General features: G+C 40.6%; 1 protein-coding gene across 2 annotated transcripts; it reads right to left on the bottom strand.

Moving 5' to 3' along the window:
- Nucleotides 1–3150: 3150 nt before the first annotated feature.
- kpna6 (karyopherin alpha 6 (importin alpha 7)) lies at nt 3151–20612 on the bottom strand. Of its 2 annotated transcripts, none has more exons than XM_085261671.1 (14): nt 20465–20612; nt 14034–14167; nt 13812–13904; nt 13522–13621; nt 13311–13405; nt 12565–12696; nt 12385–12473; nt 12172–12271; nt 11197–11360; nt 11027–11105; nt 10678–10803; nt 9715–9842; nt 9092–9276; nt 3151–8306 (listed from the first exon to the last, which is right to left on the bottom strand). In XM_085261671.1, the coding sequence occupies exons 1-14, from the start codon at nt 20466–20468 to the stop codon at nt 8119–8121; spliced, it is 1617 nt and encodes a 538-aa protein (XP_085117797.1). In that variant the 5' UTR covers nt 20469–20612; the 3' UTR covers nt 3151–8118. The 2 variants fall into 2 exon arrangements, with proteins under 2 accessions (XP_085117797.1, XP_085117798.1); XM_085261672.1 differs by lacking the exon at nt 20465–20612 and adding an exon at nt 19669–19784.
- Nucleotides 20613–20916: the final 304 nt, after the last annotated feature.

Here is a 20916-nt window from a genome sequence, read left to right as displayed (position 1 = left end):
GGTGCCCTTCGTTTGCGAGGTGCGCCTGCTGCTTGCGGCGCAGAGAGGAGAGGGCGGGGCGGCGGGGGATTCTCTGACCGGCTGGAGCGGCATCTAAAAACCAACTCGCAAAATAAAACAAAATAGAAACAAACCAACAAACACGAAAACACCAGACATTATAATACAGACTTATAATTTGCACCGATGTTTGCCAGAGGGAGTGTTCGCCCAGGGCGCCAAACAGGCTAGGGCCGCCACTGCTCACAGATGACAGCTTACAGTCCTGCCTAAAGATGAAAGTGACTTCGTACAACCCCGATTTGCAGACGCTGTGCGCTGAGGTTCAGGAGCAGAAGTCCCATTGTAAACATACCACGGCAGACCCACTGCTTTTTAGCATCTCTTTATTGACCACTTTTTACACACAGTTGCTGTATGCATACAGTCGGCTGTAGCTTTTCAGCTCACAGCCCGACACATACCAACAACAGCATAGGCTGTATCCCAATTCAGGGTCTGCAGCCTTAAAGTACGCATTTCAAGGCCGATTACGTCACAGCGGCGCGCCGAAGGCTGTCCCAATTCAAAGGCTGCTCGAAATGCGGCCCTGAAATGCGTCCTTCATTATCCTGAATTTTAAGGCGGTGGCAGTGTAGACTTCGTGGTCCCATATATCCCACAATTCATAGCGCGGCAGTCGGTGTGGAGAATTCTGCCGCAGACGGCAGAAGCGGAGCGGCCGAAGAGTAAACTGTGAAAAGTAAGTACTGAATATTATGTCACGTATTTATGTGCAAATGTTTAATAACGAAGAACGTTAAACATTCCTGTTGGCCACATGTCGGCAAAGTTATGTGACAGTGACGTTTGTACTAACTTGGTTTTAAAGCCTTTACTTTAAAATATACGCCGTTCAATAGCTGAGCTTAATCTTACAGAGAATGATCAAAGCTCATGTAGAAACAAACAAACAAATGAACAAAAGATTTTCTCCTTCATTTCTATCAAACAAAGCTGTATGACACCTGTCCAGTGGTTAGTATCATGGTTGCTAGGCAACCTGGGCAGTGCAACGGAGGCTTTTTTTTTATTTTTTAAACTTTATTGACAAACAACAGTATCAGCGCAACGGAGGCTAGACCGTCCCATTACACAAGCCTCGCACTTCCGGCCTTAGCGGTCTTTGAGTACGTGGCCCTTGAGGATCGTTGAGGCTGCGTACTTTAAGGCTGCAGACCCTGAATTGGGATACAGCCATAGACAGCACAGACGTTAAGGCCGCGAGGCGTGATTGCGGGTGCCGCTCAGGTGCGTCCGCCTCCCCTGCAGCGGCGCTGCAGACCACGCCCCGCCGCACGCATTAACCAGGTAAAATACATATTTAGGCAGAATTTTGCAAATATCTATTTTTGTTTTTTAAGAAGCATAGTGCTTTTTTTCCCCACTTGAAGGTCAAGGCTCCAAAAGCCCAAAGGTGATATATAACTGCGGTAAAAGTATGTTAATGCCCATGCTGTGTTCAAATCCTTTTAATGCTAATGATGCGTTTGATCTGTTTCCATTTCTGCTGCTTTCTGTTACACTGCCCTATCAATCTTGTTCATTTTCATTCTCTTTTCTCCTTCCTCCATCAGCATGTGTGGCGTTGATACAGTAGCGTCTTCCTGAAATTCCTACTTCATGAGTTGTTGGGATCTACAGGATTCCAAATATTTTTTTATTCAAATAAAAAGACTGCATGCGCATATCTAGAGATCTATCTAGAGATCTCTCTCTCTCATATATATTCATATATACACATATTCACATATACATATTCACATACACATATTCACATACACATATTCATTTACATACACATATATACACATATATATATCTATAAATAAAAATTCATATTTGGATCCTTAGTATATGATCTTGTTAGCCACTTTTGTGTCCAAACCGAGTTCAACAGAGTTTGAAGTTAGCTCGCTACTTTCCATCTAAAGATGTTGTACCATGCTCTGACTTTAGGATTTCTAAAAACCTAAAACATACAGCTCTGCTTTCACTTTAGATGAAAAACTAAACAGCTGCAATGTTTGCATGAAAGCTGGACTACCTGGTGGCTACTACAGAGCTCTAGTCCCACTGCCATGGTTAACAGAGCAAACAGCACATTTAATGGTTGAGAGTCCCTGATGGGCAGACAAATGTAACGGCAGGAAAAGGATGATGAAAATGGACCAAATGTTAATAAAGAACAGCCTCGGAGTGAGTCTTTCCTGAAGACTTAAAATATTTAGTATTTGATAAACTGTCAACCCATGGGTTGTAGCATCTTAAGGCCTAAAAAAACCACCTACAATAAGTGAAGAGTGTCTGAAAGTCATGTATACCTTACACAGGATCGGAGGGATCCATCTGCTGGATGGCTTCCAAAAGGCCAGTCTTAAGGAGGCTGAGATATGCCAAATTACACAAGAGCTAGACTGTAAAGTCAGTGGCAACAGGTGTGCTGGTGCGATTAATCCAAATTTTAATTTATGTCATATTAAGAGAGCACAACAGTAAGTGCCTACAGCCATTTATAAAACATGGTTGAGGAGGAAAAACTAGTGAAATTCTAAATGCCGAAAATATGATTTATCCACCGTGCAGTCTCCATCTGGAAAGTGTCTGACTGGCAACAGCTTTATTTCTCAGCATGAGAATAATGCCAAACACACCACCAATGCAGTAAAGGCATACGAGCATAGCAGAGAGGAAAAGAGTCAAAACACTTTGAACACGAACAGTCATGACTGGCCTGTCATTGTGTGATCAGCTTTACAGGTAATAGAACAATAGCTTTGAATGTCCATCAGTAAGTCTGGAGAACTTAAAAAAAAAAAAAAAAATTTCCTTAGAGACATTAAAAGAAAGTTTGCCTACGAGAGTTCAGACTGTGTTTAATAAAACTGGTCATACCAAATACTGAATATCAGGCTTGTAAGAATTATACCAACTGTTTTTGCCTTCTACAACATATTTACATTAATGTTTCCACATTTCAATAAATCGTTATAAATCTAAACAAATGATGTTGGCTCAAGACTTTTAAACAGTACTGTTTGTTGTCTTCTTTCACATTAAATATCACCATCAACACCCCAACATGAAAGAACATTGAGGAAGAAAAACTCATTAAAGGGGTTGCAACATAACTTTATTTGATTTGCACAATATTTCCACTGAACAGTTTTTTTCTTAAATCTCAATATGCTTTCTTTACACTTATATTGTTGCCGTTTCCTGTATGCATCTTTTTCTTCATGTTCATGTTTGTGTGTCATGTTCAGTTTTGAAGTGTACTAGTTTTTCATCGCTCATTCATACCGTCGGTAAAAGTCAAGTCGAGTCACAGTTTAAAGATGGGTCGTTTGGAGCAAATGAAAAACCATAAACAAGAATAGAGAAAATAAATACGTGTAAAAGAAATGAGAGGACCAGAGCAGAAGATACGTCACGACTGGTCAGTGATGGCATATGAAAAGTATTTTTACAAACACGTAGCATTGTAAACATTTGTTGCGTAGACGTTACTTTAGATTTGGATAAAGACACCAATAGCTCCTAGGACGGAAGACACGTCGGATTTGTGATTTTTAGTGATTTCTGTTCAATCCCCGATAGATTACAAGATTCCTGATCATGCAGCCTGACGAGAAACTTTAAACACATTTATCCAAAAATATAGCCCAGAATATCCTGATCAGGAAAAAGATCAAGAAAAGCAAAAACAAAAAAGAGAAGCTTGCATCCTCACCACCTATTTTTTTTTTTGTTTTTTTTCGTGTGACATGTTCTAATGAGGCTTTTTCTCCACTTCTTAGAAGTGATTAGAATTACATCTGAATCCCTGTCAATGTATCAGAACATACATATAGTTTAAATTATAATACTTTTAATGTAAATCATTGTACTATTTCTGAATCCCAGATTTATTTAAACTTCTTTTGTTTTTATCTTAGAAAAATGTCAAGTAGTAGCCTGTGTTCGCTCCACCCAGTGGAAGGAGTGTCACCTGTGAGAGCTGCTCTTCCTGTAGGTGGGCCTTTGCCTCTCGGGGTGTGGCTGATTTTATTTCTTTCTTTTGGACAATGTTTTATTGCAGTCTTCTGGATTCATCTGCACATTTTTCCAACTCCTTAAACAGCGCCTGAATTTAAGAGAAAAGAAAACTCAGGAGTGAGCGTGCCATCTAGTGCGGCTTCTAATGAAGAGAAGCAAGGTTTAAACAGCCTGAAGGGATCTGTCAGTCATTCTGACCGGGTCGACACAAGCCAATCACATAAAAGTCATACAAACTAACCATCAAGGAAATTTTTCAGCCTTCAAGAGGACAAAACTTTGGTAAACTAACGTGGACAGTTAGGTCAGTACCTGCATCTGTCTGCCCTGACAGCTGCTTAGGTTTCCATTATTTGCATTATGTGCCACATCATTACAAAGTTTGTATCAGTGCAGACGTTTTTTTTTTTTTGTTGTTTTTTTGCAGAGGGTTGGCTGCAGGTCGTGACATCATGAACATGAACCCACTGCTCATCTATGCACAGTGAAAACTATTAGAAGACTGTTACAGAGGGGACCATCACACCAATGGACAGCAGCTGGAAAAGACCAGTTTGATTCGTTTGTTGAGTCCTTTACGCCCCCCCGCCCGACACAGGACAATTGGCTTTCTTTAATTAAATTCCTTTTTCCCCCTCCCTTTTTATAGGCGCCCACAGTAAAGAATGCCACTTATCCAGAGAAACCATGGCAAATCGTGTAACTTTAAAGATAAGAAAAATAGAGCAGCAATGTTTTTGCACAAAAAAAACGTGTGCAACATTCAAGTAAATAAAAGATATAAAGAAAAACAAATCTTTAAGTCAAAGACAGATACATAAGAACCTCAAGTCTTTGTTGGTCGGATTGGCACTTTTGTGAATAGGAGTGCATTTTTATTTTACACTTTATTCCCCCCCTGGTTGATTCACTGATTTATTTATGAATATTTTTAAAAACTGCAAATTCTGTTATCATCTGTTGGCCAAGCACAGACTTGGCCATCAAATCAGAGACTTCAGTCATAAATGCTGCCCCTACACATGAGGAGTGTAGAGGCAAGTTCTTGATCCTCATATAACTCTTGATTCAGCCTTTTACATCTACTGGGAGGACACGCGTTCAGTGGACAACATCGCAAACCCAACGTGAAAACACAAAAATCTTGTCACCATCACGTGCTCTACTGCTGATCTACGCTGGAAGTAAGAGTGGAACAATCCTGAACGTGAAATCGCCGATCTACCTCTGCAGCAACACCCAGTTAAAATGTGCTGGTCTGGTGAAAGGTTGTGCATCACAACAACAGATTTTATTTGTTCAGAATCCAATCATGATAAGTCATGAAGAATTTTTTGTGTGTGTGGCATTTTTTGCCTTGAAAAACTCTCTCATGATTTTCTCTGTTACCAGAGTTCAGTCTGTAGTCGTGCGTGAGGGTGAAGGTCTGGAGTACAAAATGTAGCACAGTAGCAAGAAAGATAACAGTGCAGGTGGAGTCGATTACAGCTCGTCAGCCTGCAACAAAAATTTTCCAACAAGGATTAATTCCCCTAAAAGTAATGACCGACTGCAAATGTCTGTCTCATAGGAGGACAGGTTTTAACTCTCACTGCACTTCACAACACCCAACAGTGCCTAACACCCCATCCCAAGCTATGAACCAATAGAAGTCTCCCATGACGGTGTCATCCACTGAGACAGAAGATTAACACGCACGTCAAAATGGAAAAATATGCCTGTGAATTTAGTGTTTTTTACCAAATAAGAAAGAACTGCCTTTGTCAAAAAATATTTGCTATTAAGCAGACTGATCCATTCCTAATCTCGGTGATAAAGACTTAATGTAGAGGTTCATGGTCTTAAGTTGGAGATGCTTCAGTAATCCACAGAACAGAGGGCTCCCAGACTCTGATTAGGACCTAGTCACTGAGTCAATCGATCCCTCCCTCACAGAGTGCCCCCGTAAGTCGAACATCACACAACCACAGTTCAGCTCCATCCACAAAACCTGAGCGCTGACCTGAGAACAGCTTCTGTTAGAGGTCAAACTGCCCTCAGGTCAGAGTTTACAGGACTCACTTTAACCATCAAAAGTCACGAGGCTAGAAACAACTAAAACAGTTTCAAAGCAATCCTTAGGATTTTGGGAAATAATCCTTCATCTGCTCCAGAAAGCAGGATTTTTTTTAAATATAAAATAATAAGTAAAAAACAAAAAACATCCAATATGTTCACATTGAGGAGAATCAAAACTTCAAAACAAACCCTTTTAAATTTAGTTCTTTTTAAATCCAAAGATTATGGAAACCTTTTTAGTTACTACTAGCCACTCATCTGTGTGAGGTGTGTGTACAGTGTGTCTGCTGGTGTATGCAAGTGTGCATGAAGTGTGCGCAAATATATTTATATATATATTTATATAATGAAAATACACCAAAATTCAAATATACACTTATACTTGAATTTCTGTTGCAGTTAGGCTTGTTATTTCTCTGAGCTCCATCCCCGGCTAAACACCATTTGTCGTTAGACACACGAGGAAGCGGTGCAGACCGTCCCTGCCAGGCAGAGAACAGGCAATTTACATCGACACATATTACAATGAACCCATGCAAAATCATTATGTCACTGCCATTCCTCAAAAATATATAGTGATATAGAATGCCATATATTATAGATAAACTCTACCACTATACACGACACCACCACCGTCAATACACAATCACTGTTAACATCACCGAATCCGGCCCGGTTCCTGCTTTCGACTCCAAATGCTGTTTACAAAGAAGCAACGACTCCTCGTAGTGTTTGGCCAGGGATGCTCAGGGCTGTAGGCAGGGTAATATAACACCATGCAAAAACCCTACCACATACACCAGGGGAAGTGGAGGGGGCTTGCAGGCCAGCAGCAACCAGTTAACAATGGGTTTCAAGACATCGTCCCCAGGCTCTTAATTCTTGCTGCTTTTGCTGCCAACAGCTCTTCTCCTCCTAAATCCCCAACTATGCCTTTTTTAATAGTTAGATCACTTCATAATTCAAATGTTATTAATAACACGGCACACTACGAACATTGGGTCTCTAACTATTTAACCCTCAAAACCTGGATATTTTTTCTAGACGTTTTAACATAACCTTTTCGAAAACAAAACAAAACAAAAAAAAAAAACATTCACAGCCCTTCTGTTTGATAAAGTTTCACCCTTCTTGCCACCCGCTTAAAAAAAAACAAACAAAAACCCCCCCAAAACAAATCATGCTTCCTAGCTTGGGCATCCAACTCAGGGCGACAAACTTTGGGGTTGACATCTGTGGCTCTAAACCCCATAAAGACTATTTTTTCTTCTCACCTTGAGTAGATATGCAGAGAGCAGGCCTAAGCCTACTGACTGGGAGCAGGCAAAGCAAAAGACAATATCACAAGCACTAAAAATAAAACAAAAAAATTTAATAATTTAAAAATAAAAAGGGGCGGGGGCAGATAAAGGGTGAGGAGGAAAAAAAAAAAAAAAAAAAAAAAAAAAAAAAAAAAAGGGGATCATGTTAAGTATTTTTTGAATTGCACTGAGTCATAGTGACACGAAGAGTTGGGCAGATTCTGCTCATGCACCCCAGTTTGCACGCTCTGTATGGATAATCCTGAAAACAAAAGATTTCCGTTTGGAAAAGAAATGAAAGTGTATATTAAAGACACTAACAAATCACTACTGCTGCCAATGAGAGAATCTAAGCGCTGTCAAATGACAGGAAGATGTCTGGGTGTGCGTTTTGATGATTACTGGTGATTACTTCCTCTTCTAGCTGTAATGGGAGTTTGTGTGGCACCCTCCCCTCAGCCAGGAAACATGAGAGTCTGCCCTGCAGGAGGTCAGTACACTGGTTGGAAACGATGAAAGGGGGCGAGGCATTTTCAGGCTGGAGAGCGGAACAATTTTAGCATTCCTCCAAAGGGTAGGGGGCGTGGCCTCATGGTGATTTAGTGGAGGTTCAGGGAGGATGGCACGGTGGTAAAAAGGAGCCATCTATGAGAGGAGGTATGAAGAGGAAAGGGTGGCTGACTTATAGCTGAAAACCTTCCATGGGGGCCTCCTGCTGAGGGAAGAGAAACTGCTGGTTGGCCTGGTCCACCTGAGGGGCAAGACTGCTGTCCTCGTCCTCCACACCAAAGTAGTGCTCAATTAGGTCAAAGGCCTTCTGGTAGATCTCCTGGTTGTCGTGACTCTGGAGGAACTCTATTTTGTCAAGACCTGGAGAAACAAGGAAGGGAATATCAGAATGGCTGTTAAACTAAAAAACAAACAAACAAACAAACAAACAAACAAACAAACAAAAAAACCCAAACTGATTTTTTTAAATTCAGCTGTCCTACGTTCTGCCTCTGGTGGTGTAGTATGTATGGCAGCCTTAGAAAAAAGCAGAAGCTTGACATTTTATTTGCCCTAATGGAGGAATTTAAGTAGCTGCCTCTCCAGAGAGTCTAATCCTGTGGTAAAAATCAAACTCTGGGCTGGACTGCAGCTCACCACAGTAATCAGTACTCGGTCTTGCATGTGAACCAATTTCAGGTTGTGTGGTTTGTTGCCCTCCAGCTCACAGGCGATCTCCAGAACAAAAGAATGAGTACTACTACCAGCTACAGATCATATACAGAAGACAGATGTAGCGTCCGTGGCTGCAGCTAATCCAGGCCTTAAACATGCATTCTTTCAAATGGCCAGCAGAGGGCAACTAGTATGGCGTCAAAAAGACTGGTAGCTTTCGTACTTTGTGACCTCAAGAAACTTTCCTGTTAACTTTATGGCCTCAATCATTAGTTTTATGCCTTTGTGTCTTTTATGCCTATGAGGTTCATTTAGGGAAATATGGCCTCAGTGTCTGCCAAAGTGATAAAGCTACGAGCCTATCAGCACTGATCATCTCTGTCTGTGACACTGAAAGGGTTCCAATAATGCTGTATTATATGTAAACTGCATCAAATCCAAATCAAATGTTTTTTCAGCATGCATGTTTGTGTGCATTTCCTGCAGCATACCATAGGCTTCTTCGATGAGGCTGCAGTAAGGATTAACTCCGGTGCCGTTGTTCTCCTGTTTGGCTTCCTGTTCGCCCAGTCTCAAGATGTTTTCTAGTCCATTAAGAGCAACCTGAACAATCTTTGAGTCCATCACAGTGAGCAGGTCACACAGGGGCTTAATACAGCCCAGGTTCACCAGATATCTTTATGCAAACAGACATGGATAAGGCAGATGAATGCAGGTGATTCATTTATTTACTTTACAATTTAGTCCGAGTTATTCTTCACAGCTCTTTCACATTATCGCCTCACTTTCATGCAATTATACCTCCTTATTTTTCCAATCACCCAAATTCTGCATGGGGATTTTCATTTCTAACAAGCTGTTAATTGATTTTCTCCTCAAACAGAAAACTCCATTAGACTCATCAACCAGCTGAAACCTTTTTTGTTCCTTGAGAAAACATTTTGCTGCAGAATGCGTTTTGAATCAATACAGTACTACTGAAATCCTACTTTAAATCATCTCTAAAAGTCTTATCATTAAAACCAGCAATTGACTTAAGCTACTCATCTGATCTGCTGATGTGATTAAATGACAATGGAGGGACTGTCAACTAAATGAATCTTGCGAAGCTAACCTGATCTGCTCTGGTGTTCCTCCAGACGTGGCATTGGTGATGGCCCAGGCTGCCTCTTTCCTGGTCCTGAATTCAGCTTTCTGCAGAATGTCAATCAGTACTGGAAAGATGTTTGCATCGATTACCGTCTGTGGAGGAGGATGAGAGATCAGTACAGGAGAAATGCAAAAGACATTCAAAACTGATTTGAAATCATCAACTTGATACACTAGATAAAACTAACAAAAACTAATGTTATTTGACAGGGCGTTAGAGTTTTAGGAATCTTTAATATGAATGTTACAATATGACCAAAATACAGAAACTGACCAACATAAAAATAATTCTTAAATTTAATCCAATCTTTGCACCTTGAATACAGTTACTGGCTAAGGTTGCAGTCAGTACAAGTTTAGTTAAAATACGTTTGAATTACAAATAAGGCACAGCATCTCCACTAAACAGCCACCCAGTGCAGCCAAACACACAGATTAAAACTGAGCTGAAAAGCTGTGACACACAAGACACTTGTTTTCTGGCCCCACACAAAAGAAGAAACCACTAAATATATAAAACACAGTTGACACTGTATTACAGCTGTGATTACATAAAATTAATCAACACTGTGTAATGCTGACAATTAAATCCTACAACATTCAAGCAGCAGGAGAACTAAATTTGCACCAGAATAATGTGACAGTCATGATCACAGTGTCTGAGTCTAACAACACCAACTTATATGATTTAAGTAGACTAATATTAGCTGAACTACTGACAGTAAACAAGTGCTTTTTAAAAATCAGTTTCAGTTTTGACTCTTGCAGGTTGTTTAATTTGTTTAATTTGGATTAATAGTTGTAGTTTGTGTCTAAAAAAAATAAAAAGTTTCAAAATACAAACTTCACAGATAGTTTGGCAAACACTAAAGTGCTTCCACAGAGGTTTTCCTCAGGTAAACTGAGAAATGAACTCAGGGTGTGATACCTGTATTTGTGCTCTGTTTCCTGCTGTAATGTTTGAGATGGTCCAGCATGCCTCTTTGCGAATGGACTCTTTAGCACTGCTGAGGAGGTGAAGCAGACAGGGCAGGGCTGAGCAGTTCAACACCACCTAAAAACAGCAAAGCAGAGGGTAAAACTTCACACGCTCTTTATAACATACCTCAGATCTTTGAACTGCATCACTTTGCAGCTGTAGCAGCAATTATTAACAAAGCAAATAGCATTTGAAACATTTGGTAAGCTGAGAGAAATATTAAGATGACACAAACGCCTCTTCAACATGCAACAAGCTTTGGAGTCATCAAACCAACTTCAGTCTATTATAGTCTCACCTGTGTTTGGATATCATCTCCTGTGACAATGTTTCCTACAGCTCTCAAGGCGGGTGAAGCCACCTTATAGTCAGTGTGCCTGCAGAAAGATGGGGTTGGGAAATATTTTAATAAATGTACAGGTCAAATTTACAGGTTCAGAAATGACGCACAGTAAAGCCTGATCTTACATGAGTAGTTCTACAAGGCGCCTGCAGACACCAGAGTCAATGACGGCTTGGATCTTATCATTGGGGCCGTCTGAGAGGTAGGACAGAGCCCAGCAGGCATCTGCCAGCAAGTCTGGGTCACTGCTAAATAATAGCCTGGACAACACTGGCAGGCAGGGTGACACCTAGACAACACAAACATAATGCATATGTATCATGACAAACAATGTGAATTCAGCATCAAACATAAATCACCGAGAGACAACATGTCAAAATTTTCCCACAAAATGTCAGCTAGTACACAGAGCTGCAGAAACCAATGGTGCCACCTGAGAAATGTTATTGTAGAAGGATTCAAGAGCAAAACCATTCACATCCTGCAGCTGTGACCTGGGACAATCCAGCATCTAGTGTTGATCTGAATTGGTAAATACAGGCAACCTGACTGGTTGTGGGACACAGCCATGTGTTCCTCACACAGGCTGGCTTTTACAGACTTCTGTTTACTTTAGAATGTGTTTAACTTTTATCACAAGTAAATATTAGCAGCAACTTCCTGTCATATTCAACAGAAATGTTGCTTTTCTGAAGTCCAAATCTCTGAAACTTTTGAACTTATTAGAAGTTAAATGCATCTTTCATATAGTGACCATAGGAAGACAATGCATAATGGAAAATTCTCTTCCCACTCAACATTCGATTTAATCTGATATACATTTCACTGGTATTAAATTAACTTCTTGTAGATACGTTTTTTTATGGTTTAGCCAGAAAACTCGTAATAGTACAGAGTGATCGGCTGATATAACAAAGAGCCTTTATCCGTACTTGAATGTTCAGCTTTGTCTGCATAGAAAAAGCAGCTAATTGAAACTATATTGACATGAATGACCCTAAGGCCACGAGAGTCTCCTGGGAAAACCCCTATAGGCACTCAGAGGGGTTCCTAGAACTTTGACCCTAAAGCATCCTTTGTGTTGACTCGATGAGTGGTACCTTGTCAAAAGCAGGTGGTGGGTTTTTTCCTCTGCACAGATTAGACAGAGCCCATACTGCATTCCTAGTCATAGTCAGTCTAGTGGACTTTGTCAGAAGCCTGAAATACCAAAGAAAATCAAAAGCCCATTACAGGAAGTCATATTAGAAATTTGTCGCAGGGAGAAAAGCTGTAGGAAGGTTTGACTCAAAAGCAGAAATAAAAGAACTTACATTAATAGTGGTGGAAGGATGTTGCAGTTCAGCACATAGTCCCTGCACACTGCACTGTCCCCTGCAATATTACCGAGGGCCCACACAGCCTGAAGAAACAGTGAGACATAAAAATCTTGGGTATCGCAGAGTATGGAAAGATATTTATTACAGTGAACAATCTATGAACCGGTGCATTACTTGTTCTTGAACATCCTCAAAATCAGAGTTCAGCAGTTCTATGAAGATGGGCACTGCTCCAGCCTCAATCACCGTCTTTGTCTGCAAGGATGTTCCTGACGCAATGTTGGTCAGCGCCCAGGCGGCTTCAAACTGCAGCAACACGACAAAGCAGAGAAACAAGCATAGTGAGACTCATGAACTGTAGATAACAGCACTTACTATGTGCAAGAATGATGGCAATTCAAAACACTTTTCAAGTTTCTACTTTCTTACAGCTGGCTGGCTGCATCAACATAATCTAACACAGTGTCATGTAGGACTGATGAACTGCTCTTGATATTGTTTGAAAATTTTGAACCGGGTACTGCTGCAGCTGGGTTGAAGACATGAGCATACAATTGTGTCTGTTTTTACAGTCATTCCAATGATAGAGACTCACAGATTATACAGAGGGAAATATTTCCACAGTTTGAAAAGATAAGACTAAGGAAGTTTTGACTTCTTCTCCTCCTATATCAGCACTGATGAGGCGATATTGTCTGAGTGGTGACACCTATCATTTAGGAGAACACTGCAATGGCTACCTCTGCAGTAAGGTCGAGCATAACAAGCACTATTTTCTGTTAAAGGCATCCTAAAAAGCAAAGTAGCATGGTTGCTACCAAAGACATGGTAAAAATCACATTTTTTGCACTCAATTCAGAAGTCTCTGCGTGTTCTGGAGGTTTAACACTGTATATTTAACAAATAAATAAATAACTGACCTGTAGTGTGCAGTTGCTGCTCTTCTTTAGGAACTCCACAAACCTCTCCACTACTCCAAGAGTGTTTATAACTTCATCAATTGGTGGGTTAGGCTCTGGAATAACAAAGAGGCAAAACTATATGTAGGCTTTTTTGTGGTCTATGGGGAACAGCACGAATGGTTTCACTCTTATGTAGAAGTACTCTCAGTACACTACAATGACTGGGTACCTTTGGAAAGTAATTTTCTGAACTTCTGTGTTGTAGCAAGCTGAAGCTCTGGGTCCTCTGAGAAAAGCATCTCTACCATGTCCCTGGTAATAACTCCTTCCTGCAAGAGGCCATGTACAAGCACTTTAAACACTTCACCCACTCACCACAGATTCCCTTGTTTACAATCCACAAGCTGGACAACAGGCTAAAAACTGCTTTACACAAACGTGATGTAAAAATGCATCTAGTCTGTGATCATCTTTTTGTCTATGCAAGACTTGTTAAAAAAATAATGATCATTTACTCACAGTTACTGGAGAGCTGAGGTAAGAGTCCACCAGTGGGCTCTCTAACATGACCTCTTCTTCATTGAGAATGTCCACATTCCTCCGTTTGAAAAGCTGGGATTATAAAAAGCTGTTAAGAGACCTAAACACTCACATGCTGAACACAGACTACACAGTGACATAATCTCATCCAGGAGACAAACAACCTGATGAACTGGGAGTTTGTCACATTTGGTCTCATACCTGTTGTTCTCGTTTCTGTTTCCTGAGCTGGATGCCCTCCTCCTCTCTCCTGCGCCTCATCTCATCTGCATTGAGTGCTTTGTTCTTGTATCGGTTCATCCTGTAGTTATCCTTGGCCGGACTGGCTGACGGCTCTGGTTGGTCAAAGACACATCATGATTAAATCAAAAACCAACGTTTGCACTTAGAGGCTTTTTCTTTTTTTCCATCCCTGAGAAACCAACAACTTTTAGTTATATGTCTACAACATGTTTTAGTTTAACCAGAAACAAGAAAGCTGAACGCTTTCCCTTCTCACTGACTCTTGTCACATTCGGTGTATCACTTGTTGGGAACCTTTTATTGCCCTTAAAAAGCAACACGACTACTATTATTTCATTTCACCTGTCTAACACCAGCTCTGCTCCACATGAGACCTCTGTGTGTGTGTGAGAACGTCTATGACGCTAAGAGCAGGAAAAGAAGGCGCCAGGTGACCATTCATGATCACAGCATGCAGTAAAGAATCTCACACTGAGGTGAAATGAGATGTTAAATGTCAGATGTTAAAATTGTATTATTTTATTCATAAGCACCATTTCAATAGACATAAATTGCATTCTTGAAAATATTTAATTTTATTTTACAAAGTTGGGCCAAACCTGATGTTGCCTTACACAGACTGATTTCACAGGTCTTTAGATGGCTTATAAATTCTACTGGCTTGGATCAGTACTTTGTATCATCAGATACCTGAAGGCAGTGTATTGACATAGCATCTGAACTGGAAGGTATGGATCCGTTCATTCCTACTAATAATAAGCTATGATGATGATGAAACAGCTGTCACACATGCCTCAATATAAAAAGACCTTGCATAAACAAGCTCATGAAAACCGGACAACACAGCCTAAAAATACACATGCACGGACGCAAAACCCCCCACACAGCCAACCTATTCATGTACCAGTCAGCCAGCCCAGAACAAACCTATTTATTCAGTTAAATCGCAGAGTTAGCGTAAATTGGTGCCCACACAGGCCAAACTGCCCATTCTCAGCATTTGTGCAGTCATGCCACCAGAACGGGACACCAGGCAAACCCCAGAGTCACATGTGAGCCTATTGGGGAGTGAAAGAGAGGTGGGGGACAGCACCGAAACCTGTCGACACCACAGAACGATGCCAACCTTGTGTGCCAAAAGCCCTCCACTGTAACAGTGGGGAGGTTCTGAGGTTAAATATCAGAACAAATGTCGGAAATTGAGGTCATGTTATGGTTTCAGGGGATTAGCACAAACCCCTGAAATGCTTCAGCACGTGTGTGCAGATGGCAAAGCCACAGGGATGGATGGCACACATGAACAGGTTGCAGCTGGATGCACTCATTTCTGCAATGTGTTTGTTTAGATTAACTGTGGCACAACAGTGCCAGAAGTCAAACGCAGTTTAGTTCAGCTCGAACGAAGATGTTGCAAAGTGAGCCTTTGGTGTGAGAGACGCAGCTATAGCAGAGGTCAGCAACCCACCTGTGGTTCGTGAGTCAGGGGTTAAAATTAGGGGTAACCGTAACACTATTAATAAATATACTATATATATTAATTTGTCATCTCCCAATTACAACCATCACCTGTCTGTCTGACCCCCTCATCACCCACATGTGCTGCTCTTTTTTCTCCTGTTATTTGGTAGGAGATAAAAAGGCTCTTTTGATGTTGAAGGTTGCAGACGCCTGATCTAGAAGAAGTAAAAGTCAGAGTAAGGCTTCTGTAGGTGAACCTATGGAAGGATCTAAAACTTCTTAAACTTCCAATATCTAGTGTGTTTGCAAACCAGATCATGTTGGAATCTACAGAGTTGTTGTGTGGAGCTCCTCAGGGCTCTGTACTAAGACCTATTCTGTTTTTAATATACATTCTTCCTTTTAGCCAGATAACACAGCAGTTTCCTGAAGTATCTCATCTTTTTGCTGACAATATTGCTCATTTAAGCCTGCTAAAGCTCATAAGCTCTCCGATCTGATTGACTGTTTAACCAACATTAAACAATGGTTGAACAATAACTGCTTATAGCTAAACCCAGCCAAAACAGAAACTTTGATTATTGCACCAGACAGTGCAATATCTGATATTTAACAGCGACTGGGTGACTTAGGTTCCTCACAGAAACATAACCTTAGAAACCTGGGTGTTATTTTTGATGAAGCTTTTTCTTTGGAGGGACATTTAAATCAAATAGTAAGAACCTGCTTTTTTTCACTTGAGGAACATTTCAAAACTTAGATCCACCGTGTCAACAAGTGAACTCGAGATGATAATACATGCTTTTGTCTCTACAAGACTCGACTACTGTAACAGCCTGTTTACTTGTCTAAACAAGAAAGGGCTAGCTCGTCTACAGGTTAGGGCTGCCACGATTAGTCGACTAGTCACGATTATGTCGACTATAAAAATCGTTAACGACTAATTTAATAGTCGACGCGTCGTTTGAAGCTTTGTAAGATCCCAAAAGACGCAGGAATAAGTAGTAGGATTTAAGAGTGTAATAACGAACTGAAACAGAAGATGGCAGCACTGCATGTACGAGGATGCCAGGTGCCGTTAAACTCCGAAGAAGAAGCAGTGTCCAAATTTAGGAACCGCATTCTCCTGTGCCCGCATTTGTAGGCCGATTACGTTACAGCAACACAACGAAGACTGTCCAAATTTGAAGACTCCGACAAATGCGCCCTTCATTTCCCCAGATTTGAAGGATGGATCGGGTGTATACTTCGTGGCCCAACCTATCCCAGAATTCATAGCGTGTCCCTGCTCAGTTTCCAACAATGGTGGCAGCTAGTTAGTTTTAATATTACTCTTATTATTCTTTCTGGGTCACAAAATAAATGTTTAACATATTTTCAGGCGAGAATGTAACTGTGTAAACTTCAAATATCTGCTCAGTTTATCAAGACACCACATATTTTCAAAAGCGCTCCTACATTTTCGGAGACATCTGTTACTCACCAGCTCGATAGCTAGCCGGGGTTCAAGGCTCACTAGAGCCGGTGGGGAAATCATTTTCAAACCCACCGCCGGCTTTTGCTACTCAGGTTAAACATGATAAATAAGTCACTTAGATAACTTAAAAATGTTATTGTTCAGCTTTTTGCAGTATTTTATTTGTTCCTGAGTAAATCTGTTTGGCTGAGATTAAAGTTATAGTTTTTACACAGCTGAACAAACGTCAAGCAGACAACTGATTATCAGAAGTGTGAGATGCTCGAGAATATACTCCAGTGTCCTGTTATATTTTAGATAGCAAGGAGCAAATGTCTGAGTTTATTAAACTCCACCGAAACAATCAGCAAGTTTCATTAAAATTTAATAAACTATCATCTTGTCTTTATTTTTAGTTAGCACATACCTTAAACACTTAAAGCTGTAAGCTAATGATAGATATATAAGAGCAGATGCATGCTGGTGCAATAAGCTGTACGTTTTACGTCCAATGAATGCATGATCTGATTAGTCGACTAATTGCAAAAATAATCGGTGACTAGTCGACTATCAAAATAATCCTTTGTGGCAGCTAGAGCAGGGTGATATGACCAAAAATATTTATCACGATATACATTTGAAAATTTGCGATAACAATATAACTGACGATATAATTGACACTAGTCAAAATACTTTACAACTCCACAACTTTATTAGTGCAAAAAACCCATCAATATATTTTCACTTAAACAAGCAGCTGTTTTTTTTATGTGCATTAAAGTTATATAAAAACGTAACAGTGCAAATTCCTTGCTGACAATTTAACCAAAAGGCATTTCCAGTGGAAACTGGCCGACATATCCTCAGCATAACCATGTATAATATCTACAAAACTTAAAAAGAGGTGTTACACACACAATACGGTAATATTATGTTGAAGCACAGTACGTATCACTCCGCGAGGCTCCTGACTACGACAGCTGTAATGCTCCGACAATCCATCAAGCGGTGCGGCTTCGTAGCTTAGCAAAGTCGTACTAAAACATTTGACAGATTGTCGAGCGCCGTGTACATAAAATTGTTTCGAGGTCAGTAAACACAACCAGAATTCATTCATAAGGCACATGGGATTATAAGGGGCACTGTCGATTTTCAGAAAAATCAAAGGATTGATATTAAGTGTGCCGTATTTTCCAAAGAACACGGTAATAACGACGGCCCGCTAGCATGCTCTACCAAAAATAGTGCTTTGTTGTGTATCTGACGGACGAAAGCCAAACCAGTTCCACACCACTGAAGTTGCAGCATTTTTACAAACCAATTCTGGTTCATCCGTTTCATTTAACGATTCGCTTTCACCCTTCTCATTCTGCATCGCCGCCATGTGCGTATGCAAACAAAGGCACTGCGCATGCGCGTTTTACCCATATTCTATCGCGATATTTCATTTTCCTATCGTTGCCGAAAATTACACTGGTATTGCCATGAACGGTATGATATAGCCCAGCCCTAGTGGCAGCCCTACTACAGGTTGTTCAAAACTCTGCAGCAAGGCTACTAACCGGCTCGAACAAGGGAGCTCATGTGACCCCTGTGTTAAAGTCGCTGCACTGGCTACCAATCAGATTTAGGTTCCATTTTAAAAGTCTAGTTTTAACTTTTAGAGCATTACATGGACCCCCCACCACACACACACACACCACCTTGCCAATTTGATTCATACACATGCCTCCACTCATAACCTCAGGTCATCAAACCAAAACCTTTTAGTGGTCCCCCATACTCGTTTTAAAACTCGAGGAGACCGATCTTTCCAAGCTGTTGCACCCAGACTGTGGAATGCACTTCCCCTATTTCTACGGTGTTTGGACTAGGTGGAGACCTTCAAAAAGCAGCTAAAGACATTTTTATATCAAAGAGCTTTTAATTAGACCAGGGTATTTATTACTATTGTGTTTTTACCTTGTAAAGCACTTTGTGACATGTCTGTGAAAGGTGCTATATAAATAAACTTTACTTACTTACACCCCACGTGACAGGCTTAATAGCTGCTGCTTGGACCGTTCTACAAGATCACCCTATAGAAACTCTTTTGCCTGATAGCTGCCATTTTGTGGGAATTAGAGCTTAAACAGATGAATGTTTCTCCAATCAGACTGTAGCCACCAGCTTCACCCTGTCATTCCAATACGTTCACTTTCAGGATTAACTCTAATAGGACCCAAAATTTACATGTTTAATTCAATAAGCACTGAAACAACTCAATGAAATAATAAGCTCATCAGCAAGGTGTTTGCTGAGATCACAGACAAAGAATGCCTTGCGGACAGGATTTAAGGAACTTCCCCACCAGTTTTGCTTTTCATACCTAGAACTTACATTCACCTTTTAATATACAGTTTATATGCGCAGGCACAGTAACTGTACTTCTTACCCCTTTTAGATATAGCTTTTTGAACACTCCAGTAACATTCACTGCAAAGTGTATTTATCACAGGACTGTATAAGAACAGTCTGGAAAACATGTTGTCACATGAGCGCTCTGTCTCATGAGCTCACAGTCGGCTGTGATGATAGCAGTCTGTCATCTACTTGCCGCATGGAATCAGTTAGCTCACATTTCCACTTCACTGCCGACTGACTGAACACAGGAATTAAATTATTATAAATATTTTTTACCTTATTATATAATTCACCGAGTTTGAAGAGCAAGGGTGAAATTACGCAGCTTCACTTGCTAATGAAGGCGCCAGCTACTGGAAAAAGTCAAATCACTGCCTCTCGAACACCACTATTAAATGTGTCACCCCAGAGGCTTTGATTTAAAACTTTTTTTACGACGCTGGAAGTCTCTCACCAAGTTACAGTCGCCATATCCGCCAAACAGTAGCGACCAGACAGATAGAAAACGTTCATAATATAAAATAAACAGCAGTAGCGCTTTAAAGCGCCTATGTAATGTGATAACTGTAAAGCTACAGGCGGTTGCAAAACAAAACAAATAGAGAAAATTGACAACTCTAAAGTCGTATTTTATTCGATAACGCCGTTATATTGCCATGACTAATACTAACTTAAGCTCTAAGCTATACGTGCGTCTTCTCTGAAATAGTACAACGCGGCGCTAACGTGGTTAGCTGTTAGCCAAGTTTCCTCAAGTTGGCTAAAAACGGCACTAGCTGTTATCTCTGGTAAAAATTGCCTTAATGTGTCTAACATGATATACTGTAAAAAGGGAAACACTGTCCAAAGACCTTATAATTTGGAGACATAGCAAATGACTTAACGTAAAATAGCAACTCATCTTTCCTTACTACGTAGCAACGCCGACTAGCCACCTAGCTAACGAGTTAGCGTACTGGCTAAACAACAGTAACAGAATGAAGATTTCATAACCGTCAAGTCCGACGACAAAAGTGAATCTTAAAACCACTTTGAATACATGCCTATAGTAGGAACTTGCCAAACAGCTTACCCATTGTGTCCTATGCGGGTTTATTGTGCTAAGTTGTGAAGACGTGATTCAATTTTAAATCCTTTCCCACTTCTAGCTTTCCAGAATTTGCTCCGGTAAGCAATATGTCTGCCGGAGACGGAAACGTCAAAATATAACGTCGACTTCCTGCCACTAGAGGACGCCCCAGACCCACAAAACACGTCACACTCACGCACCTTCATTAACGAATGCCTTATAGCCAAAATACAGGGCTCTAGACTAACTTTTTGCCATGGGCGTACCGGTACGCCTAACTTTAAAAAGTTAGGCGTACCGGCACAAAAGTTAGGCGCACACAAATTTTATAATAATTTATATAATATAATGTGTTTTTCTGGATACACTGTGCTTTTTCAGCATTCAAAGATTGATGACACCGTGTCAGAGCACTGGCTATGATTTTCAGAAGGATCAGGCCTTAACTTAACAGA

The sequence above is a fragment of the Mchenga conophoros genome, linkage group LG22 (assembly GCF_057382185.1).
Source record: "Mchenga conophoros isolate Kocher_MC1m ecotype Shallow Benthic linkage group LG22, M_conophoros_male_GT1.1, whole genome shotgun sequence".
NCBI classification, from domain to species: domain Eukaryota; kingdom Metazoa; phylum Chordata; class Actinopteri; order Cichliformes; family Cichlidae; genus Mchenga; species Mchenga conophoros.
Note: the sequence above shows the minus strand (reverse complement) of the source record. Positions and strands in the feature narration are given on the sequence as shown.